Source organism: Pseudopodoces humilis, chromosome 1, assembly GCF_049639895.1.
Source record: "Pseudopodoces humilis isolate 2021_Gansu_Grassland_sample_001 chromosome 1, ASM4963989v1, whole genome shotgun sequence".
Lineage (NCBI taxonomy): Eukaryota > Metazoa > Chordata > Aves > Passeriformes > Paridae > Pseudopodoces > Pseudopodoces humilis.
Genome location: NC_142200.1, coordinates 86,969,098 through 86,994,538, shown reverse-complemented (window position 1 = coordinate 86,994,538; position 25,441 = coordinate 86,969,098). Strand labels below are relative to the sequence as shown.

The window sequence follows — 25,441 nt, the reverse complement described above, 5'->3', positions numbered from 1 at the left end:
CAGCCGGGAGCGGGGAGCGGACGCTGGGAACCGGGAACGAGGGCTCGGGCCCCCGCCCCGCCCCTCAGGCGCGGTGGGCGGTCCCTGGCACTGAGGCCCCGCCCACAGCGCGCGTGAGCTGGAGGGCGCCGTCCCCGCCCGCCTCAGGCGGGGTAGCGGAACGCCGAGCGAGCGAGCGAGTCAGCGGCGCTGTGTCGATGCGCTCGCTGCTCGCGCCGACCCCTGACGCCTCCCGGCCGCCACTTCCGCCGGCGCGGGCCCGCAGGAGGCAGCCATCCCGGCGGGCGGGCGGGACGCGCTGGCGGGAGGCGGCCGGCCGGAGCCGCCGGGCCCCTCCTCGCCCGCCGGACAGGTACGAGGGCGGGGTCGCTTCCCCCTCCTCCCTCCCTCGCTCCCTCCCTCCCTCGCTCAGGGACGGGGGGCGAGAGGGGAGGAGGCGGGGTCGCTTCTTGCGAAGCGTCGCCCGCCATCGGGGGGCCATGGGCGCGACGGTGAGGGGAGCCGGGGGCAGGATGTGGAGCGGGAGGAGGCTGGCACTGAGTGTTGGGAGGGTTTCGGCTGGCCCGAGGAGGCGGCGTCCCGCGGGGCCCGTGGGCAGCGAGGCGTTCCCTTTGCCGTGGGAACGGCCTGTGCCAGCCCTGCCCGGGACAGCTGGCAGGCACTCGGGAAGGGATCGCTCCCGGCGCAGGGGAGTGGGCAGGCAGGAAGCCTCAGGGATCACGCTGGACCCTATCCCCTAGCTTCTTTTGCCTCCGGAGCAGGACGCAGGTAGCGTCAAGCAAAGTATCTGCTCAGGTTTCCCACACATGGACTTTGGCGTCCCAGTCACCTGGCACATCCCGGTTGTGGTGCCAGCTGCTGTCCTGCCACCAAGTATTTCTGGCGTAGTCTCCGGAGGATCATGGCCAAGGGCAACGTGGGGCTTTGCCTTGTGTGTCTCAGGCGAGCAGTTTTTCTGAGCCTACTAAGACGCTTTTTGGTTTCTGCCAAAATTATGGGTTTAACAGATGTTCTTCAGTGTTAAAAAAACTTGGCCAACCAAGGGTCGAGCTCCTTAGTGATGCTTTTTCCACGCTTACTACAAATCGTTAACTTTTTGGAGGCCAAAGAAATTTTGCATTTCTACTCACTTTTTCATTTGTTTCTCCTTCATGTAATAATCACTATTTTGTGTGCGAGGCTGAAGTATTGATCTCCAAGGGACTTTTTTAAAGGGGAAGAAACATGAAGTCTTTGATCTAAGGAATCTGTTTACACTTTTACACATTAGGAGAAGAAGGAAAAGAGGGAAATTGGTATTTTACACAAATCAGGACAGCTCTCAACTCTTCATAAAACAGATTTTTGCTGTATGTTTGTTCAAGATGTGAATTAATTGCTTGAGGGATTTTGATGAGAGGAGTGGGAATAACCGTTTTCATACTTGGAAAAATATCAGTTTGAGAAGTCACAGTGAATTTCAGAAGAGTTCTGTCACTGTTGCTAATGAAATTAGTTGGTGGAGACTGTTTCAAGTACATACATACATTTACAGTTTCTTTAGTGGTTACATAATTTTCCTGAAGGATGTAGAGAAAGAATTACCTGGATGAAATGGATGGTCGTGGGTGTGTCTGGAGTGATAAGTATTTCTTACTGCTTTCATGACAGACCCGGTAATCTGCAAAAGAATTAAGTGGAGAGACTGTAAAATCTGATGGTGTTCCTGAGGAAATATTTTTAATAGGAATAATTGAAAATCAAAGATTATGTTAATTGTGTGATTTAATGCCAGTAGGCAGCTCAGCACTACAAAGCCACTTGCTCACATTCCTCACTACCCCCAGAGGGATGGGGTGAGAGGAAAGGAAGAGTAAAAAAAAAATATATGTGTTGAGATAAATATTTTTAAGAACTAGACAAAAAAAAAAATGGAAAAAGAGAAGCAAACCAAAACCAGTGATGTTAAGATGATTACTCCTCCCACAGGTAGATCAATGTCCAGCCAGTTCCTGAGCAAAAGCTGGCTGACCTCCCTGAACCCCCTCCTCTCACTTTTTGTCCATGCTGTCCATGGCACTTTATGGAATATCTCTGGTTAGTTCAGGTCATCTGTCAGGTTGTGCCCCCTCCCAGCCTGCTGTCCAAACCTCGGGATGTTCACTGCAGGGGTGGGCAGAGGAAGAAAAAGAAGAGGCCTTGATGCTGTGCAAGCTCTCTTATCAATCACTAAAATTCCCAGTTTTTGGACTCTTGAGCCACTAATGATAGAGGATGAGAGGTAAACTTCTACTTCCATGCTTGTAGCTGGTCATAGGCTCAAATCTGTAGTTTTTAGCAAGGTTTCCCATATTATGGACTTGTCTTGGACTTTTGCTGAGAAGTTGAAGAAAAGGAGGCAGAACCACAGTGCTTCAATATCAGTTCTTTCACTGTCAGTTGGTCATGGAGATCACTTCTCTCCCAAGCAGTCACTCCTGTGAGTACATGATAGGACCAGTTAGAGATGTTGAGAAACTCAAACTGGTTTTCTGTTGCTGATGTTTTGGGGTTGATTGGTTGGTTTGTTTGCTATGTCAAGTGCAAGAATGAAGCAAAACTGCTTTCATAAAGCTTTGATGGCCTCTGGTGTTAACTTTGGTGTTAACAAAGGTAACTGATGTTAACTTTGGGCATCAGAAAAGATAAGTAAAATTTGTGAATAAAAACAATTCAACAAAACTCCGAAACCTTTACATTTTCCTTATAAATGTCACATTCATTTACTGTTGTTGTTGGAAGGCTGTATGTTATATCCCATCTAATTTAGCATTTCTTTCAGCTTTCAGACAGAAAACACGCAGGAGAAAAGCAGGCAGAAGACAACAATAGCCCCGAATGCAGCGAACCAGGAACCATGGATCTGAAATTCACTTCATCAAGAAAATACATTTCCATCAGTGTACCTTCCAAATCTCAAGCTATGTCTCCTCATATCAAATCAGTAGATGATGTAGTAGTTCTTGGCATGAATCTCAGCAAATTTAGCAAACCTACTCAATTCTTCATCTGTGTTTCTGGAGTTTTTATGTTTTATCTAATCTATGGATATTTACAGGTAAATATTATGAACTTGTGTCTTAGGCCAATTCCTCCTACCCCTTTTCTTTTTCAATAGCATAATAATATAGTGTGTATTTTAATATGTATAGATGTTTAAAGTAGATATTTATTACAAAGTCAGCCTTTCAGTATTCAAGAAAAGCAAGTAATATATAATCTAAGTTTCCATTATGGTTCATGTACCTGTAAAGTTTAGATTGCTTGGACTTTCATAATTTAATCTTTTACTTCTGTTTGCAAGATACACCAAAGTCTTCATTGATGCTGCAACCTTTAGATCTCCCTAAGTTCCATGAGTACTGTACACTTACAGTCATCTTATTTTTCTCTCTGCTATCAGAAGAGAGCTAAAACATGTACTGTGGTAGTTTGTTAAAAAGAAGCATAATGTTTATGCCATTTTAGTTAAACATTTACAATTCTGCTAATCTTTTCTCTCTTATCTTGAGCAGCTACATTTCTGTTCCCCTTTTTAAATTATTTTTAAATTCACTGTGTATTCTCAGTAAAGCAGTGATTAAAAAACTTGATAGTTAAAAATCAAGTTTCTAATGCAGTTTTCAAAAGTAGCTGAGAAGTTTGTTAACATAGAGTTACTTCAAAAAAGAGAACACGATCAGTAATTAAAAGCAGAATCTCAAAAAGGCAAGTATTAGGTAGCCTTTTATTTTTATAACTGATACACATAAGATATACATAAGTCTTTATGTAGTGTATGCTATTTTTCAGTAACAAATTTCTCTGGTTTAAAATATTCCTACAGCATACAAATTTATGAATTCACAAGTGCTGTTTAATGTAGGCACTCAGAATATTAGGTGTGCATTCCTAATAGCTGAAAATTGTCAGTAAGCATGTTTGTTAGAGAAAATTTGTATTAAATTTATCCTGAGATATTTATAAAATCTGAATAAAAATAATCTACTGAAGTAAATGAACCAAAAAACAGCAAAAAAGCAGGTAGGAAGCCATCTGTACTATGGGATAATTACTAATGGATCAAATGTATTCCCCTAATTAATTGATCCATTAATTTTAATGTATTTACAGCAGTAAATTTTCTTGTTTCATTTTGGAGAATCTAAATTGTCTTTTCTTTTTCAATACTTTGCAATTTACGTATGGCAGATAAATCTAGTTAATAACCAGCATCAGCAAAGGCTAGATTTGCATGTACATGAAGGAAAAAGGTCTGTTGATTTCTTTGTCCATTTAATATGTACATGACTTTGGTGGGTTTTTGTTTTTATAGGAATTGATATTTTCAGTGGAAGGTTTTAAACCTTTTGGTTGGTACCTCACTTTAGTGCAATTTGGATTTTATTCCATTTTTGGACTAATAGAATTGCAGTTGATTCAGGACAAAAGAAGAAGGTATGTGTTTTTCCAAGCATTTTACCCACTGTCCATGAAATTAAAAGTATTCAATACTTATGGTAAATTTAACTTATATTTTTTGAATGTGAGTACTGTGAGGCATTGCTAGCAGTTCTGTAGATAAAAGAAAATGAATTTGTTGGATAATTTTAGAGAATATTTTAGAAGAAACCACTTGGATTTCAGACCTGTAAGTAGCTTCGTTGACTCTGCTGTCACTGTCCCACTTACAGAACATACTGTATCCTTCAGGTGGCTGATAGAGACTGACTCATATATGTGTTGCTTGGGATTATCACATCTAGAATAGAGCCAATGCACTTCACGGCACTTGAAGCCATCTGTCAGTGAATATGTTTTCCTCAAATACTGGCATCTCCTCACCAAGAGGTTCCTGTAATATGCTCTGCATCTTGGAGAGTGTCAAAGGTCTGCTTTCTGCTTGCTGTGTGGCTGAGTGGGTTTGCTTCAAAGGATGTGCTGAAGTGTTGTAGTTTTCATTTAAGACAGCACTCATAACGCTCTGCCACAAGACTGTTCTTTGTTTTTACTGCAATTGACCAAGGAGATTTTTGATGTCTTGAATCCCATGGAAATGGGGTATTTTCTGACTCAGTGTAGCCATTCTGCAGCCTCCTATCCATGCCTCTGCAAAGTGTTTATTGAGGCACTCTGGAAATTTGAATACAGGCTATCATGGCATACTTGAATTTTAAAGTTGCCTTATATTCTAGCTGAACATAAATAGTTTTCCTTACCTGCAGTCAGCACTGAATGATTTTGCATATACTGGTTTTAGATTATAAAATTATTTTTTAACCAAACAACATAACTTTGATAAATTATTCCTTTTATTTTATACACTGACAGCTTATATTTCAAATTATCTGACTTTTTGAAATACATCAGATAATATGACACAGTTACCTTCTAGGTTACTAGTATTTATGGGGTTTTATTAGCAGTTAATAATGCTTACAGAGCATGACTCTACAACTGAGTTGTGTTGGAAATGTAGATCTGAAATATATTTTATCTTCTATAACCTAGGCATCTTCTTGTAGATATGTAGAAATATATATTTCTTCAATTTTAAATTTTTTGTGCATGCCTCAGAGTATGTGCACATCACATAATGAGTTACAGGGTTGCAGCAAGACAGCTCCTTATGTTCTTGGTGTGGTTCTGAATATGCATGAAAAATGGCTGAACATATGCACAGCAATAACTGTAAAAAGATCACAAAGTGAGCACAAAAGTAACTGTTTGATCATCTGTTATGAGGTGATAATTTCATCAAATTGTGAACCAAATGTCTGAAAATGTTCAATGAACCCCTCTGTTCATGGTACCTGAATCACTGCTCTCTTAGTTTTGTTGAGTTTCATAAACAGTGGTACTTTTTTCAGCTTTCTTCGTTTTGAAAATACCAAGTTTCACATGAAAACTCCACCAACTAAATTGTCACAGTGACCTGTGACAGAACTAAGATCCAGGTTATCTCGGTATACCAATATTCTGTTTTTCTTTTGACAAATAACCTGAAACCATTATCTTGATTCTTGTGTAAATAACATACCTCCTCAGAAGGCAGTTAAAGAATTACTATGTGAATGCTTCATGGGTCATAAAGTTTTTATTGTCTTGTATTTGTGCTTTTTATTTGCAGTAATTGAAAGAAATGAAATATGAAGTCAGACATTTATGTGCATTTTTAAATTTCTATTGAGTGAAATTCAGTGAGAAAGATGTTGAGGTTGTATTACAAAAATATTTATTTACCTGAACTTCCTGAGCTAAAGCTCCTCTAGATGAGTCTGTAATGCCAAGATTTGTATGTTTATATTTTGTAGAATTCCTGGCAAAACCTACATGATAATTGCATTTTTGACAGTGGGAACTATGGGTTTGTCAAATACCTCTTTAGGATATCTGAATTACCCTACTCAAGTCATCTTCAAGTGCTGTAAGCTGATTCCAGTTATGATAGGTGGGGTTTTTATACAAGGTAAGTGCTAATCTATGGTGATTTTTTAAAAATTGTTTCTTTGGGAGACAGTCATAGATGGAATCCTGTACTTTTTTTAATTCTGCTGGTAGAATTTTTCCTTTAGGAGGGAACATGAGAAATTTTGAAGCATCTTCTGAAAAAAAAGTACAAATATAATTAGATCAACAGAGAATGTGGGGGAAAACATTCTACAGGTCACTTGCAAAACTTCATTTTTACGCAAGCTTTCTTAATTTTAAGTGTAAGTTTGTTTTCTAAAGCAAATCACTTCATAAATTAAACAATTTCAATATTGAAATGGAAAAAAAAAAATCCAACCATGAATTGTGAAGAAAATCCCTACTCTTGTTTGAAAAGAATAATTCCTAAATTTTGAATTGAATTTTTAATCAGAAATACACCTGATTTTGCATATCTTTGGCTAGTCCTGAAGTTATAGTGTATATTCCAAGAAAAGAAAATGGAATATGGAGAAAAACAGATAAAGGTTATAGTTATGTGAATAAATATACATCAGTGTCTCTGGATTTGGGAGACTTAAGTATGTTATAAAAGTTTGTGTTCAACACACAAAAATTTAGTCAGTAAAACTCCACATGGACAAGTATTATGGAACAAAATCTAGAATGCTGTATTTCTGTTTCTGGAGGTAATTCTGGCCTTCCAGTTGAAAAACAGCTGAATTTTCAGATTTCAGCTTTACATATGTACATGCCTACACAGTATTTACCTTTTATTAAGAGTAATTTTTTATCATTTTAATGCAAAGTGACTGGTATTTCCCTATAGCTCTGTGAAATTTTTTTTGTGTTGTAATAGTGTTGTAGGCTCAGAAGCTGTTTTTTTTAATATTATTGTTAAAAAAATTCAGTTCAGCAAAGTTCCCTTGGAAGCTTATGTTCAAAGTTCAGCTTCTGAGCAAAGAATGTTATTTGGAACAAGATCTACTGGTACCTGCTTTTTCATGCCCTTACTTTCTTTTTCCATTCCCCTCCACTACCCATCTCTCCCAAACTATAATGTAGGGCTCTCAGAGTACCAAAGTTGTCTGTTAGTGTTTGGAAATGACTTCTTTCTGATCAGTAAAGGCAGCCAAAATGTCTTGTATGAGGGAAAAGTATTAAGAAACATCTAAGCTGTCCTGAAGTTGCTAAGAGAATGCTTTGTCAGGGAGGATGTGCTTTGTGCCAGTGCTGTAACTGTGGAATCAAACCAAAGCTGGTCACAAGAATCAGATATTCCCCATTAGGGTCCTCCCCTGTGATGGGAATTTCTGTTGTAGAGGAAACTAAGTCCGGTTGTGAAAGACCAGAGCATTGAGTCTTCTGTTTAAGTAGAAGAATGACATTGGAACAATGTTTCCTTTGTCTTCTAGTCTATTAAACAGGATAAACATGAAATTCTGATAATGTTAACAGTCCATTCTTGCTTTGTATTTTTTATTTTGTAGGAAAACGTTATAATATTGTAGACGTGTCTGCTGCCCTATGTATGAGCCTTGGATTAATATGGTTTACTTTAGCTGACAGCACAGTTGCACCAAACTTCAACTTGACAGGTAAAGACATATTATATTTTAGAGTTTAAGAAAATGCTTGTTTTTTCCTACAATAAACATTGCATAGAAGTTCAGAGTTATTGCTGGAGTGCCTTCAGATATCCTACTGAAAATGAAAGTTTCATTGTAGATTTGCTCTAGCAGAACTCTGTGGCAGAAAAGACCTTTATTCAAACTGTAACTGCGCCCTTTTGGTTGAAATGGCTCATGTATTCGCAAGAAAGACTTACCCCAGTACATATATATTAGAATAAATGTTCAAAAAATTAATATATATATATATATTTATATATTTTATAAATATATAAAATATATAAATATTCAAAAATTCAGTTGGAACATTTTAAAACTTAAAAAGATTGTCTTTTCTAGTTAAATCTTTAAGTATTTTTCCGTTTCAGAACCATTTACTTTATATTAATTGACGATCTCAGTCAGATCTGCTGTAGTTTTAGGTGGAGTTCTCACATTTTAATCCTGTCTAAAATCAGAAGCAAAGCAAGAATTTTAACCTGCTTAGGTTTAAAAATTTAGTTGAATTTCTTTCTCAAATGACAAAGGATAACTAAATTCCTGAGTTCATTCTGATGATTTGTGTAGAACTGTCTCCATGCAGATTTCTTTCAGAACTAACTTAGGTCCAGTTTTTCCAATTGTTTTTACTCACGCTTTACATCCAATACAACACTGCTGGTCTCATCCATGGCTTTGCTGCTGCTGCTTCTGCTCAGCACTGCTGCAAGGAGTGGAACAATTCTCACACTCCAAACTGTGTAATGGGCATAAGAATAACATTTTTCTTGTCCCCACGCGCACTCTCCATGCATGGAGATGCTTCAGGTTCCAGGTAACCTTTCCATCTCAATCCAGTGCTGAACCATGCATTTGTCCAGTGGTGTACCTGGGCCATTAAGCATAGCTGGAACATGAATCATGATGGATAATGCCCATGGAGACATGCATCCATCACTTTACAGAGTGAAATTGCTGAGCTGGAGCTGTTATTGTATCTTTGGACCAGAGAATGAATCCATGCTGATGAGATATCTATATTTTTAGCATTACCAATATTATTCATGTTACCATGTCTTTTCCACTGCCTGATAATTTCGAATGATGAAGAGACCTGGGAAGTCTAGCCATGGAAAGGAAATGGTTCCCAAACAAAAACACTGGTTTAGAAGTTCTTGCCAAGAAAATACCACCCGAAACTTCATGGGCCTTAAAAAGGTTAAATCTTCCACCTCTGACTCTAAGAACATAGGATTAAGAAAGTAAAACACTTCTTGTTTCTAGTTTTCTAGTTTCTTTCCTGACACGATCCATTAAGGAGCCAAAACTAGAGCATGTTTTGATTTGCATTTTGATGATTAGTATCTTCTACAATGTTGTATACTTAGGAAAGGTGGTATTTCAACCTGTGTCCATCATTAAATACAACAGTCATGAAAGTTTGTAGGTTGGGAAATGAGCTGTGACTGACATGACTAGAGTTATCAGTTTTTTGTTATCAGGAAGATGATTACAGTGGTGACTGTGTAGTGACTTCATTGTGAGCATAAATGGTAATCTAAAACCATCCCTGAACAGTAGGTTTTTTTAAAAATTAATGTTTCAGTAATGAAAGATTTCTACTGTGAGTCCTCTTGCATTTGTTGTACCTTTACATCTAACATTTTTATTTGCCTTTGCCAGGAAAAAAAATAATGTGGGATTAACTACTCAAAGAAAGTATTTTCTCTGGTTATTTATCTTCATTAACTAACTGCAACTGATACTCTGTCACTCCTGTTCCTACAAAAACTACAGCTGTCTTCTTTATAGCAATGTCCAGATGTTCCCATCAAGCTTAGAGACACACACAGTGCTCAGGGGTTAATTGGTGGAGGGAGAGTGGAGGTAGGCACTGCTTTGTAAATGTGTCATGAATTATTTTTGCTGATGGTTAGAATATGTTAGAGGGGAGGGGTGGTTATTATTTTTATGTTCCTTGGACTTTTTGCCCGTATTTTGCTCATGAATATTCTGAAGAGGTTTTTGTTTGTTTGTTTGTTTTAATAGGTGTGGTCCTAATATCCCTTGCCCTCTGTGCAGATGCAGTTATAGGAAATGTACAGGAAAAAGCTATGAAGTTGCACAATGGTTCTAATTCAGAAATGGTAAATACCCTATTTGCAATTTTAAAATAACATTTTATCATAGGCAAGGCCTACATTGACAAAGCATGGGACTTTTCTCCTGCTTATGAAAGGAAAAGCTCTTGGTGTACTGTTCTTGGGGTTTTCTGTTTGTCTAAGGACTTCTGCTGGTTTTTCTATTTCATTTTTTAACCTTTCAAGGGTGCTGCTTTCTGTGTACAACTTCAAATGTATACTGCAGCTACAGAAGCACTCATTTATATCAACAGTTCCTTTGTCTACCCTGCAGGCCTGAGATCGATGTAGTGTTTTTGGTATGATCATGCACTTAATCTCTGAAAAATACACACTGCTCTTCTGGTATAGTTGGGCATGTGTTACATGGAACATGTTGCTTTTCTTACATGCTATACTTCATATTCTAGAGTGTGGTAGCACTTGGGAGGGAGTTTTTTTAAAATCTTTTGAAATCTTTAAAACTCTGGGTGAATATTTTTGTTCCTGATTCAGTGAAATACATAATTTTGAAAATGTCTTGCTCAGTATTTTTAATATACTTATTTGGAATGTGGATTATCTGTCCATATGGTCTGAGGTTATTTTTCTTTTAAGACAAAACTTATTTGAATTTGATGTATTTTTCTCTTAAAGTTGAGTAAATACCAGTAATTTTTTTTTTACTATAAAAGGCATGATATGAATACGCCACAAATAAAAAGTTACTAAAATTTATTTTCTGTATTTGGCATGTATTTGACATTTAACTAGAAAAATCTAGTTTTGCATGAGAATAGCTTCTTAAATAGAGAAAAAGTTAGAAGGAACCTTTGTTTAAAGCTAGAAATAATTTAGGAAGGCTCAAGAAGTTTGAGCTACAAGTTTCTGGAAAGTGGAAGACTATATACCTTAAAGTGTCACTGTATTCTTGTTTTTATTCTTGTACTTTTTCTTAGTTGACTTTCTGTTGACTGCTGCTGGGGGCAGAGATTTAGCTAATGAGGAACTAGTGCAGGTTTCTATAGCTGTCATTTCCAAAATCCAAACTAAAGTGCAATCTGTAGCTGTTTCCTTGCCCACTTCGTGTGTGACAGTTGTTGCTGCCTTACCTACAAAACTCCTGCTGTCTCCAGGACTTTGCTTTTTATTCTGCATTAGTCTGACAAATGTTGGTCCTCATACTGTATACTCCTTTCAGAGGATGAGTGTACTGGTTTAGAGCATAAAGGTTTTGTTTATGGTTTAGACATTACGCTTCAGGATTTTGTTCAGAGAATTTGGTGCAGAAGTTGAAGCAGAATTTTGGCAATAATTTTATATATTTGAGACTGTGAGTAAAAATTGAATCTGAATTGGCGATCATGTTTAATGGACAGTGAACCGGAAAGAAAATCGAAAATGAAAGGATCCTGTTATCCACAGAGTCTCTCTTATTCTGTCAAATTTGGAAATTGCCCTGAATTTAAGCAATTGTGAGAGGGGGAAAGATGTCTTGTGGCTGAAATAGTAACCACTGTTCTGGAAGGTGGAAGTGACATATATTACACTGCCTAACAAGGAAAGAGAAATGCGGTGCTTATTCCTGGTTGTGAAAAGTGAAATCCTTGGGTACTTAGGGAGACAAGCTGCATGCAGAGGCAAGTGATGAACTAGGGACTGACTTTTGTGTGTATAAACAGTGTCAAATAAAAGCTCTGAGGATTAGGTCATTGGTTTTTAAGTGTTTGAAAGCAGGTCTGCTCTTTAAATGTGTGTTCATCCTTCTTTATTCTAGAGCAGTGATAAGTGTTCTGTTGTCTCCTGGAATTGCTATCAATTTTTAATAGACTTTTCCCAAAAACTGAGATATTATAAACCAGACATGGAGTTTTGAAAGCGCAGTAGATCAGGATGTCCAAGGCAGTATTGTGTAGAATAGTTCCGTTAACTCATTCCCTTTTTCACAAGAAAAGGCTACTAAATGTCCAAACAGCTGAATGCCTCCCAGTGGATGGGAGGGATGGATGGATGGATGAATGGATGAATGGATGGATGGATGGATGGATGGATCAATGGACAGTTCCAGTTTCTACTTCTGTTGACTCAGCGTGGGAAAGGATAGATGAAGGTTGTTTTGTTGCTCAGTGTAGCTATGAATTGAGCAAGGGTGCAGACAAAATAGAGAGCTTATCTGTTTCCTGAGTGTTCTGAGCACTGAGCTGGTCATATTTGAAAATCCTGTATGCCATAACCATCATGCATGTGTGCCATGCATGTGAACTAAAGTCACACAGATGAAACTTACATGACTCTTCTGGCAGTCCATGGTGATTCTGTGCTACCCTTTGCACATTTAATGTAATACAGATCTTCACTCTACTGGACAAGTAGCAGAAAATGATGTATGTGTAATGTGTTCTTCAGACTATTAAATTGCATAGTTGTGGGAAGTTTTATTTAGGCTGTGAAATCCTGAACTTGGAGGATTTACCGTGGTTGACACTGACCTCAGGATATTATTAACTGACTAGCTTTCCAGACTTCTTTTATGTTGTTGTAGGTAGGAAGAATATGTCTAACACTTATTGTTGACTTTTCACTGTACATCAACTATTATGCAAATGCTAGTAAAGGTGTCACCAAATGCTGCAAATTCATCTCTGAGAAGCTGAGCATATTAATAGGGCCAAGCATCTGAAAGCATTTGATTTTGTCCTTTTGAATAGTATCACCTAGTAATTATTTTTTCTTACACTATTCTAGGTTTTGTATTCCTATTCAATAGGTTTTGTGTATATTTTATTTGGATTAACATGCACTAGTGGATTAAGCCCTGCAGTAACATTTTGCTCAAAGGTAGGTGTAAAGATTTGCCTTTTTCTTTGAAGAACCTCACTGGAAAACCTTGCTCTGTATGATTTTGAAAATCTCATCACTTCTCTCTCTAAAGTTTTGTTTACATCATGTAAACAGGTTAATGTTTGAATTACTTGTATAATTCATACAGTAAGCAAGTTTTTCCAGTCTTTGATGTATAAGATATGGTAATGTTTTAAAAAGCAACAAAATCACAGGACCAGACTTATGAGCTTATAATTTCATTATTATTTTTCCATTATTTAACTAAAATTAAATAAGGATTTTTGCATGAATGCATTGTTGAACAGCTTATTATTGCTCAAGCAGTTGATTAAAGTCTGTAGTTTTATGTCATTTTGCGATACCTCAGGGTTTGTTTTACATTTTCCTAACCGGCTTTTTTTATTGTTGCAGCATCCAGTTCAGACTTATGGTTATGCATTCCTTTTCTCCCTGACTGGGTATTTTGGCATATCCTTTGTTCTAGCTTTGATTAAAATCTTTGGTGCCCTTCTCGCTGTAACAGGTATGAACAAATTATATTTTTACTGCCTTTGTATAAAAACAAAGTAATCCTATTCTATTGTTTAGGACAGAGCTTTTGAGAATTGTTCTTACTCTGCCTTTTTTTCTGTTCTTTATGCTGACTGATTTGTGTAGCATGGATCTTCACATGGTAGAATGTGTTTGAGAGCTTCCTGGTTCTTTTTGTGACACAGTTTTAAACCATGAAGAGCCTGTTAAGTAAACTTTTGCATATAGTCTGTGCTATGTCTAGTGCAGAAACAAACACTGTTCTAAATGGAGATGTTGAAACTGAATCACAGAATCACTTGTGTTGGAATGAACTTCAAAGACCATCTAGTTCCAACTCCCCTGCTATGCACAGGGACATTTTCCACTAGACCAGTTTGCTCAAAAGCCCCATCCAACCTGGCTTTGAACACTTTCAGGGATAAGGCAGACACAGCTTCTCTGGACAATTTGTGTCTCACCACTCTGACAGTAAAGAGTTTCTTTCTAGTATCTAATCTAAAGCAACCCTCTTTCAGTTTAAAGCCATTCTCCCTTGTCCTGTCACTAGCTGCCCTTGTAAAGAGTTCCTCTCCAGCTCTCATGAAGGCCCACTTCAGGTACTGTGAGGTGCTATATGGTCTCCCCAGAGCCTTCTTTTCTCCAGGCTGAGCAATCCCGAGTCTCTCAGACTGTCTTCATAGGAAAATACAGAAACAAAAAGATGTGCATCATTTAAAATGTAAAAGGGAAAGTAAGGATGTTCTAGAAAGCCATAGTAGGCAGTGACATTGTTTCTAAGCGCATGAAAGAACAAACGTTAGTCACAAGGGCCTGGTGGGGGGGAAGGTGTAGCAAAATGTCATGTAGCTACTTTCCTTTCTTCTTCCCCTAAAAGACCACCCTGCTTTCTGTCAGTTGATGCTCTACTTCATTCACAGTAGTGGAGGGGAAAATACATCATTGTTCTCTGACCTGAGGGTTGCATGCTCTGATTTCCTATCAGTTATTTCCTCTGCAGCATGTCAGCTTCATATTTGCTTTTAACCAAGTTCAGTAGCTCTCCTGACTGGAAATTGACCCAGAGGAGAGGGTTGTTTCCTGCATTAAAATACCTCTTCTAAAAAAAAAAAAGTCTCACTGTATTAAAAAATAAAAAGTTTAAAAATGCCCTAGAATAGTAAACCTTTCCCAGGTTTTCTTATGCCTGACCTTGACAATCCTAACACTTCAGCCCTTTCTGTCTTGCCTGTAGCAATATGAAAGTGTTTATTGTGCCTTGGAAGAACACCACATTCATTACTGTCCCTCCTACCTCCCCCATCCACCCTCCCCCTTCTTGAGGGGAGTGGGGTGAAAGAGTTTAATGAAAATTGTATTTCTATTAGCAGAATGAGAAATTATCAGACTTAATTGGGAAAAAGAAGAAAAGGCACTTAATTTAGAAGGAAATGGTTACATAAATATTTTAATTAATAACTGATTTGAAAGAACAGAAATAATTGTAATTAGAAAAACTGAAGTAATTTAACCATTTTTTAAATTATTCATCTGTAAACTGTTTTCTAATTAAAACTCAATTTTCTTTTTCATTCTCCTTTAATTTTTCATGAAATAGAAAATCATTTTATTTGATGTGCATAAATTTCTCAAAATGTAAAAAGAATATTATTACTAAAAAGTTGAAGTTGGGGCAGATGAAGCAGTAGTGAAGGCTGTTTCTTCTCCTATAAAACATTCTTAAGTGAATATTTGTTTATGGGGTAGAGTTGGGAAGAATGGAACTTGTTTTTCTAGCCAATACTCTGTGAAAATACATCAGTAGTCATTGGTTCCTTTTGCCAGTGTGTTGCAAAGACAAGTGTAAGACTAATTTGGATGTAGTTACACAAACATGACCTTCCAGTATGGTATTGTAAAAGGAACTTCATGGTAAGCAAAATATTTTCTGATAATAAAAAAATATATTCTTTAGGTGCAGACCTACTAAACCGTGTACTGGGGTCTTTCTCAAGTGAGAGCCCTGTGCCATCATATAGAATAACACCACCTCAGGCCCTTAGCCTCCATAGCTAAACTTGTGTGCCTGGCTGCATTCTTACTTTGTTTTTAAACATCTTCTACAACTTTCGCTCATTTATTGATTTTGTTTCAGCGGTAAACTACATAGGTTTCCTGGTACACAATTTCCTAGTAATGCTTTATCCTTGTTCATTGCAGAGAGCATTGAAATTGTTCAAATAATTGTTGGAGCTATAGTTAATTTCACAACAACCAAAGAGTTTGTCTCTATTTTGGAAACAGGATTGTGTTCTCCACTTTCTTACTACTTTGATTCTTTTTAGTGAACAGATCACATGCAGAAGAATGTCTCTTAGTGGTTTTGAGGAAAACTTCCTAATGCAGTCATTGAAGTCAGACATCCTTGGTCTCTTAGGCTTCTAAACAAAACTGTAATTCCCTGCAATGTTAGGGAAATTTTTTGTAACTTCAAAAGAATGATGAGAGGATCATCTCATTCCACTCATAGAGCCCAAAAAGAAGCCACATAAAGCCACAAACAGAGCCCCAAACACCATGGAGTTATAATAACACGAGGTGGAAATGGCAAGATATTTAACCTTTGGTCTTTGGTTTACATCCAAGCTTTAACAGATGAGTTTATATCATCAGTTACTTGCATGGTGCTCTCAGACACTGTGGATTGATTAGCATGAAGGTATTAAATCGTAAGTCTTTTTCTGGAAATTTCCTTGCTGAAGGTAGTGTGATGAGATGGCACTACAGACACAGTTGTTTACAAAAATCACATGGTTCCAGTGCTGTTTTGCTCTGCACTGGTGCATCTGCAGTCTGTGTTTGCACCAAGGGTGTGATCATCATTTTAGTGAGACATTTTATGAGGTTACCTGCTAAGCCTTTGTTATGTTCTTTTGTTGTAACTGAATTCTTATATAGGTTAATACTTGTTTTCCTCTGCAGTAACAACAGGAAGAAAAGCAATGACCATTGTGCTTTCTTTTTTGTTCTTTGCAAAGCCATTCACGTTACAGTAAGTATTCATAGCTTTTTGTGGATTGCAAAGTATTTTATAAAAAAAATTATGTTCTTCATCATGGAAATATAACAACACTAATTAATCATATTCAGGGTTCAGTGCTTGTCTTTTCATATATTCTACAAATGTTGGTGATCTACTGTAAATATTGACTGGCTTGTTGATGCTAATCATGGTAGAGAAAAGAGTTTACATTTTTCTAAAGGTCTGGAAGACAACAAAGAAAATTTAAGAAAAACCTATGATACATAATAAATTATTTGGGTACTTTCTCTTAGTGGAAATTTTGGCTAAAGGAAGGGATTTTCTCCATTATGGTATTGTTCCTGCTTTTATAAGCTCAGATTTGAATTCTTAACTAGCCCTTTTAAATAACTGTGTTATCTTGATACATTAAATTGCCAAATGTTTGAGCTTGGGTTTATTCCCTTGTTTTAAATTTTAAGAAAGAGCTTACATTGAAAAATGCAGCTAAGTTGCCACTTTGATTTTAATTGCTTCAGGTTTGAAACAACATAAAATTCTATTTTATTTCTGTATACAAATTGATATAAGAAAAAAGCTTGCATGCAAATCCCAAATGGAATGTACCTCAGCTAAAAATGTTGAGGCTTAAAAGAATGGAGAGCTGAAACAAAAATGTGCCTACTTTGGGAAGTATGGATATAAGGCATCGAGTGAGAAAACGTTTTGGACCAGTAACAGACATTATAGCTCTCGTAACCATAGGAAGGAAAAACATACTAAAACCCTTCAGGATTGTTTTATTCATGTGAGAAAGAGCAGATACTGTTTAGTTATTATTTAACTTATAAATGCATTTTAATAAGCTCTCCAGCCAGGACAGGAAAAGAGAAGGGTGGAAGGATAATAATAATAAAGATTCAGGGAAATTCTGTCTCAGAACCCACTGATTTTTGGGGTTTTTTCTTCAACTCTTCTTAATGTAAGGTTTGTTTAATCCACAAATATTGGTATGTAATTGCTACAGATAAAGTGCTAATGGTAACCTTTTTCCCCTCCTCTGCCTCCCCTCTAGGTACGTGTGGTCAGGTTTACTGGTTGTCCTTGGTATATTTCTTAATGTTTACAGTAAGAATATGGAAAAAATCAAACTGCCTTCACTGCTTGGTCTTTGGAAGAAAAGTGTGGAAGAAAGAAAATCAAGGACGTTGTCACAAACTGTATAGACAGTGGTTCATACCTTGTCTAGACTTTGACTTACTATTTTATTGGAAAAGTCTTCAACTGATTCACTTTCCAAAGGGAATGTTATTGAAACCAAAGGAGCTGAAGGCATATTGTCTGCTTGCAGATTTCTATAAATGCACACTTTTGTGAGCCCTTTCTTCAGAGCACTTGAATTCATCACAAATGGTGTTGTAGGCCACTGTCAGATGGTTTTATCGGCAATGAAGGACAGCAGCTCCTGGCAAACTGCTGAGAAGCTGCACTCAAGTGGGACACAGTAGAAGACTAGTTTGGGCATTTTAATAATATTGGCCACTTGGCTGATCTGAGATTAATGGTTCTGTGTTAATTGTCTAGGTGGGGTAATTTAAATGTAATACTGTATTAATCACCAACTGATTGACCGAATTGTGAATTTAAAGATGGAAAATTTAGAATACAGTATGTTGTCTTACACATTTTAAATAAAAATGTTGGGGTTTTTTTTAAGTTATTGTTTAGATCATCACAGACCTTGATATTTATTGTAATAATTGAAATTTTTATGGAAATCCTAGTGTTACTCTTTTTGGGTATTGCTTGCAAGTAACAAAACTGAGTCTGAGTTTGTGCAGTCAACACTCATGCTTTTGCTAGGGGAAAATGGGCTTTTAGGGCTGAATGGGGTGAGATTGAAACAGTGGTTTAAGAAACTGTTATATGCTTAATCTGTGGTGAAATACAGAATTTTTAGCAGCCTATGGCCCTCTCTATCATAGTGGTATAAAGAGACATGGGAGATCTCCTTAAATTTTTATCATTAAATCAAAATTCTTCAGTTTCAATGTTGGAGTAAATAATAACAGCATCAGCTAATGTGATTGGAATATGTATTGTGTTAGTCTGTGTGGTCTTCTGATGAAGTTAAGAGGATTAGGGTACAGATTACAATTTTCTTTCTTCAGTGACAGGAGGAGACAATATGCTACCAGTCTGTCTTTTTCATCGTGAATTTAGGAAGACTAAGTCCATTTATCTCTTTCTTTCACAGTCAACTTGCTTTTGAATAGCTTGCCATCTCTTTCATTTTATATATTTATCAACAGCACTTTAAAAATACTAATCATCTTATAAATCATTGTTCTTATGTGGTCATGGTTTTTTTGTTGTGTTCCTTAGATGCATCTTGGTGTGTGTTCTTTCAACTTAGACAAAAATTAATTGGATAATAGAAATATATAGTCAGAAAGAACATACAAGGAATTTAAATATCTCACAGGATGGCCTTCTGTCAAAAATACTAGCTGATGAAAATATTCAAGATGTACAGAATGTTTTTCAGACACTTAAGAAGAATTGCTGTTCAAAGGAGCTTGTAATCAAAGCACAGACACAAAATGTGCCTTAAAAAATTTTCTTATTAATTTGGTAGCTCAAATCTACCATATTAAGTGTGTTATGGAATAGAGCACGGAATAATAGTGTCTGAGCATGATGGGATGAACAAGAGAAGAGCTGTGCTGACATAACTGCACTGTTCCCAGTGCTGACACTTCTCTGGAGTGTCAGCAAAGCCTCTCAACATACAAACCCACTGTTGCCAGGTTGGGAGAATTTATTGCATGGGACAATTTTGGCTTTTAAATTCCCTGCTGCTGCATGATCAATTGTGTCCTGGATGAGGTAGAGAGGTGAGAATTTGATGAACAGATACAAGTTGAAAGAGACAGATGGCCTGCCATGGCTGTCCATTTTCATGTTGCAGCCAAAGTTTTATGGTAAAATATGATAAAGCATTCCAATTTCAAATTTGGTGTAAGAGAGTATTTGATCAAGTCAAGGGGATTGATACACTTCTTTCCCTGTAATATTTATCAACTCTTACATTCCCTTGCATTCTTTTCACTAAATTAAGTTGGTCTTTCCAGCGAGGTTTAGATAATTTTACAGTCATAGTTCTGCCATCTGTAAACTCTGCCTGTTGAGAAACTTTATTAACCTTCAGGAAAAGAAATTATGTGAAAACTACAATATATGCAGAAAGTCACAGTAAATATATTTCATTTGGCATCTGTTTTATTTAAATAGATGAGAACTCACTCACATTTCTGACTAGAATTCAAAAATATGTATGTTTCAGAACTGTTTATATAATCCAGCTTTGTCTCTATTGTCTCTCTATTTGGAGAGAATAGTAATCACAATAATTCACCTTTTAATTTATTCTTTATTGTATACAGGACTGAGTTAATGAGCTATTGTTAGGGGAAGTTTTGATTTATTTTTTTAAAAATTTTCTTAACTGTAGAAGTGTATGTTTTGTTTTACTGATGTACCTTAAAATTATTTTTATATACAAATGGATATTGTAGGTTTATTGTTAATAGCATAGATTTAAGAGTCAGCTCTTTATTTTCGTAGGTGTGAGTCTAGTACTTGCCAATCAACAATATGTGTGTTAAAGAAAATGCACACACAAGTGAGAGTAATTTGCCACACATCATGGTCTGTGCAGTTTCATGCCTTCATTAAGAAAACCTTAATTTCAGTGAACTGCTCTTTGTGGGGTTGTGGGGTTTTTTTAATAAGCTTCGTAGTGCATGCAAGTTTAGAAAACCTTACAAAGCTGCAGGTGTTCTTACTACAAAATTTTGGGATTGAGTCTTCTGTACTGTAATATGTGTGTTGGTTTTGTGTTGTCTATGAAATATGAATAAGGGCTTGTCCACAAATCAGCTGTAAATTATTTATTTTTTGTGTAAGAGCACTTATAATGGGATGTTGGTTAACCCCTCCCAACGCTGAAGGTTGGTGATACTAACTATTGCATTTTATACTTACTGTCTCCTGGGCTTCTACAGTAGGCATGGTGAAACTATAGACAAAAAACATTCAATTCTCTCACCAGAAAATTTGTTGTCTAAATATAATGTGAATTAGTTGCTTCTTATTCTTGTGCTACACATCTTTTTCTTCTATATATATATAAAAAAATAATCTATGATGTAGAAATCAGTTACAACAGCATTGAAATTCTCAGTAAAATTTAAGTTTGACCAGGATCTTCTTTGATGTCAGCAATCTACCTCTGTGATACCTGCTTCTGCCTCAGCTTTGGTAAGCTGAGGGAGCTCTGTTTTCCTAAATCAGCATGTGTTTGCAGTTGCTTTCATATTACATTTTTGCATTTGTCTGGCACACTTCAGTAATGAAGTAATTGAATGTGCAGTGGATTGCTTCTGTATTTCAGTACATCAGCATCATCAGAACTAATTACACAGGTACCTGTGTGTACCCTGCCCTCCAAACCTACAGTGTTTCCTGATCCTGCATTAAACTGTTTGGTTTTCTTTTTTAATCTTGTTTTACCACTCCTGTGCTTTGAACGTACCAAACATTTTAAGCTAAGCTTGGGCTTTATGTCATTCCTACTTGTCTTGCTTTTGGATGTGAACTCCTTTTTCAACATGCTCTGTTTATGCACTGTGGATTGTTTCAGGTTTGTATTCCTGCATTTAAGGGCTTACATCACCCTTTTGCAGTTGGTCACATTCCAGATTTTCTATCATATCATTTATAACCATCTGGATGATTATTTTAAATCCTATTTTCTCCATGAAAAAATCTTTCATACTTATTATTTTTAGAAAGGTCTTGATGAGTGCACATGTGAGTTAACTCCTTGACCTCATTCCATCTTCCAAGAAAATCTCTCTTCTCCCTTTCCTGCCTGTGAGAATGAGAGGAAGAGGAAATAAATTATTTAAAGTCCTCTTTTTTTCTTTAATAAGTGCCTTCCTCACTAACCTGGTGTGTCTTAATTGTTTCTTTTCTTTCTGCCTCCCATGCTTCCAGGCACAAACAAGCCCCTCTCACGTTTGACTGCTGCTTGTTCAATCATGGAAACTTTTTGAGTTGTTTACTGTTCTGAAAAGAGGTATAAAATTGCATCTATACTCTGGAGGGCAGGAAATAATAAGTAAACTTCACAAGTTAAGAAAATAATTAAATGGATTAATACTTTTTTATGGAGGGATTTTATATATGGTTTAGTTAATAGCTCAGAATTTATTAGTGGAAGGGGTTTTCTTTTACATTTTACCTGTTTAAAAGACTTTATATTAATTTTAATATTTAATATAAAACTCCTAACTGTTCAGACAGTTTATAGAGATTAATTTCAGTCTTGCCTATAAGGCAGAAAAGCCCTATCTCCATTTCAGAGATGTAGCATAAATGGTATCTTGCCCAAAGTTGCCTTGGTAAGCCTGTGATGAGCAAGGAATGGATGTTAATACCCTCAGTTATTCTGTGCCCCAAGTCCAGCAGAGCCCATCTGTATTTTAAATGAAATGGTACCAATATAAGCCCAGTTTTCTTTTACCCCCAGCATTAGAGATGTTAAGTCATTTCTGTTCCTTGTTCTGTACAAGTGTAATTTAAAGGGAGAATAAGACAGCCATAAAATAGCTTTTCTGCATTTTATTTGCAGCTTGTTTGCAATGTTATTTTCTTGTTGATTTGTTCTGTTTTCTGTGAGCGCTGCTGTGGAAGCAAGCCAGACACAGTAGCAGTTTTAGGAAAAACATAATATCCTTCACTTTAAGGTGACTTGTTCACCTTGCTACTAGTCAAAAGCTGCTGCCATGGGAAAACTGTGAGGAATTGTCATCACATGAGGAATTAAGCATTGTGATGCCTTGTCGGGTCTGTATCGCTTTGCTTGTAGAGAAGCAAAGACTATTGCAATAAAGAACATTCATGCACAAATAGTCAGAATACAATGCTGACTTAACACTTCTCTACACCTGGATTGTGCTATTGTGCTGGTTTTTTGAGGTGTGTTAGTAATGTATTGCTTTTCTCTAGGTTATTTCGATGTTTTCTTTGTTAGATTTCTCAGTTTCATGCTTCCTCTTTTTTTTTTTTTTTTTTTTTTATTTTACTTATATTTTAAGTGTAAAGTTTTACTTTGTAATTTTCATCCTGTAGTGCTGTGCCCAGTTTTGGGCTCTCCAGCACAAGAGAGAAATGGGAGCTAGAGGAGAGAGTCCAGCAAAATGACATGAAGATGATGAAGGACTCGACCATCTCTCCTGCGAGGAAAGGCTGAGAGAGCTAGGATTTTTCATCCTGGAGAAGAGAAGGCTGGGGGGAATTCCATCAATTGTGCCATGAAGGGAGGGCACAAAGATGGGGGAGCCAGGCTTTTTTCTGTGAGCCCAGTGAAGCACTGAGGCAGTGGGCACACACTGAAACACAGGAGGTTCCTTCTGAATGGAGGAAATACTTCCTTACTATGAAGGTGATTGAGCAGTGGCACAGATTGCGCAGAGAAGTTGATAAGTCTCCATCACTGATATATACAAAAACTGGATATGGTCCTGAGCAGCTGGCTGTGGGTGACTTTGCTTTGAGCAGGGGAGGATAGACCATATGATGTCCAAAGGCACCTTTCAACCTCAGTCACTCTGTGATATTTAATTTTGCTGTCTTTGTCTGTCTTCCACTTTCTCTCTTGTTTAAAAATTGTTAATAAATATGCTTAAAACGAGTATCTCTGAGTTGGCTACAGTAACTGCTGGAACTGGCAAAGCCATGCTGAAAACACCTGATAGTATGGTTCTGGCTGAACAGGGAGTACCTTTGACCACAATCCTGTGAGAAGAGACACCTTCATTTGGTAACAGCTGCTCAGTGCAAAACAAGAGTATGGGACTCGGAGAGCAAATGCAAGACACCTATAGATGAACTTGGTACTGTCAATACAGAAGGAGTTCAAAATTGCTTTTTATTTTCTGCATTTAGATCTTGCAACACTGTTTGCTGCTCTAGTGCAGCACCTGATCTGCAGATATGCTGGAAGTGTTGCTACACTGCTTGCTACCTCCTTGTCAGCATTTTGCATGAACATGGACAGCTGTGGTAGATGCTCTCTCACTTGTTCAGAGTCTGCTTATAAACTCCATTAAATGCAGTTCTGTAGCAGCAAGCATTAATGCGAGCAGATCTGTGCAGAAGTCCACTACATAACGGGGTCTGCAAGAAACATGGACTAACTCTTTATCAGGGGCTGTTGTGATGGGGTAATGGCTTCAAACTAAAAGAGGGTAGATTTAGGTTGGGTATAAGGGATTAACTGTTTACAAGAGTGGCAAACCAGTGGAACAGCTGCCCAGAGATGCAGTCGATTCCACATCTCTGGAAACATTCGGGGTTATGTTGGACAGGACTCTAAGGCACCTGATATAATTGCAGGTGTTCCTGCTCATTGCAAAGGGTTAGACCAGGTGACCTTTGAAGGTCCCTTCCAAACCAAACCATTCTGTGTTCTCAAAGACGATTTGAGACCCCTGGAAGGCTTTAATGCATAAAGAAGAGTTCATATAGGCTGCAGGCAGCGACAAGCAGAATTTAATCCTTTTAGGCTTTAACATGCCTTTAATCTTTTGTTGATGTAGCCTTAAGTTAGGATTATTTTATGTACTATTCAAATATTGGTACTGGAAAATCTTTTTAGTGAGAAATACACTAAAAGTTGCCCTTAACAATCAGTTCAAGCTAACAGCTGGTAGTGCTGTATACCTAGTTTACACTATCCTGTGCATCTAATAGACAAAAACTGAGTGAATGCTTGGCCTCTTCAAATGAAGACTGCATTCTTGCTGTTGGGAAATACGTAAAAGAAAAATATTTCTGTGTAATTTTGTAGATAAGAATTGATTTAAAGGTAGCTAATCCTTTAGACTATGAGTCTCACCTGGTTTCCCTGTACTCCTTATCCTTAATTACTCATGCCCGTCTGTACAAGCTTGGCTTGCAGACTTCATCTTTCCTGGGATTAAAGCAGCCTGAGATTAAGCTATCATGCTTGCATGCTTGCCAGGTATGAGACCACTTATTGCTGGAAGCTTTTGGATCCCCAGGCACATACATAAAGGTTGCTTGAATCGACCATCTTAGACTTTGTAAATTTTGCATCAAAACACAGCTTCAATAGAATCTATTCTTGGATAGATAAGAGCTCAGGTTTTTTTCCAAGAAGTTGAAGCACAGGCTGTGTACAAATGATACATAGTTTGGCTTCTCAGTAAAAATGTCACTAGTGAAGAGAGCTAGCTTTCTTCCTACTGAGAGCTAAATTTGTATGGAGAACAGGTGTAGCTGTGTATTAGAAAGGTGTAATGTGGTATCTTTTACCAGATTATATTTCTGCACTTTGCACTGTGGTGCAAATAAGGAAATAAGAAATAAGGAAAGGAGTGAAAATCAAGATGTATTGGAGAACAATAGCATTAATTCTTGCCGTCCTACTTTTACATTTTATGATATTGGATGCAACAAATACAAAGCAGGTTTCAGTAATCAAACTAAGGCTCAGGACAGGGATTTTTCAAAGGAATTGAAGACATCTTAAATACTGTTGAGCCTTTATTACTTTACTGTTCTGAATGTACCAAATTCAACCACCACAGAAGAGCATCAGACTTCCTCTCTCTGTGCAAAGCTTCTCTTCCTGTCCGTGGAGATCCACTGTGATGACAGATTAATCTTAAATGTGTATCTTGCTTGATGTAGGTATGCTGAGACACTGTGGCTGGAAAAAGGATGGCTTCTGTCAGTCATCTTTGCTGCAGGTCCTTCAAAACTGAGAATATCTGTGCAAAACTCAAAATGACTGAACCATATTTGGTAGGTAC

General features: G+C 37.3%; 1 protein-coding gene across 2 annotated transcripts; it reads left to right on the top strand.

Annotated features, from left to right (window-relative positions):
* The first annotated feature begins 260 nt into the window (after window positions 1-260).
* SLC35B3 (solute carrier family 35 member B3) lies at window positions 261-20,473 on the top strand. Of its 2 annotated transcripts, XM_005525301.3 has the most exons (10): window positions 261-352; window positions 2,801-3,076; window positions 4,334-4,455; window positions 6,312-6,466; window positions 7,920-8,027; window positions 10,089-10,186; window positions 12,905-12,997; window positions 13,415-13,526; window positions 16,496-16,565; window positions 17,611-20,473. In XM_005525301.3, exons 2-10 carry the CDS (start codon window positions 2,876-2,878, stop codon window positions 17,759-17,761), a joined length of 1,110 nt encoding a protein of 369 aa, XP_005525358.1. In that variant the 5' UTR covers window positions 261-352; window positions 2,801-2,875; the 3' UTR covers window positions 17,762-20,473. The 2 variants fall into 2 exon arrangements, with proteins under 2 accessions (XP_005525358.1, XP_087917805.1); XM_088061679.1 differs by lacking the exon at window positions 12,905-12,997.
* The last annotated feature ends 4,968 nt before the right edge of the window (window positions 20,474-25,441 follow it).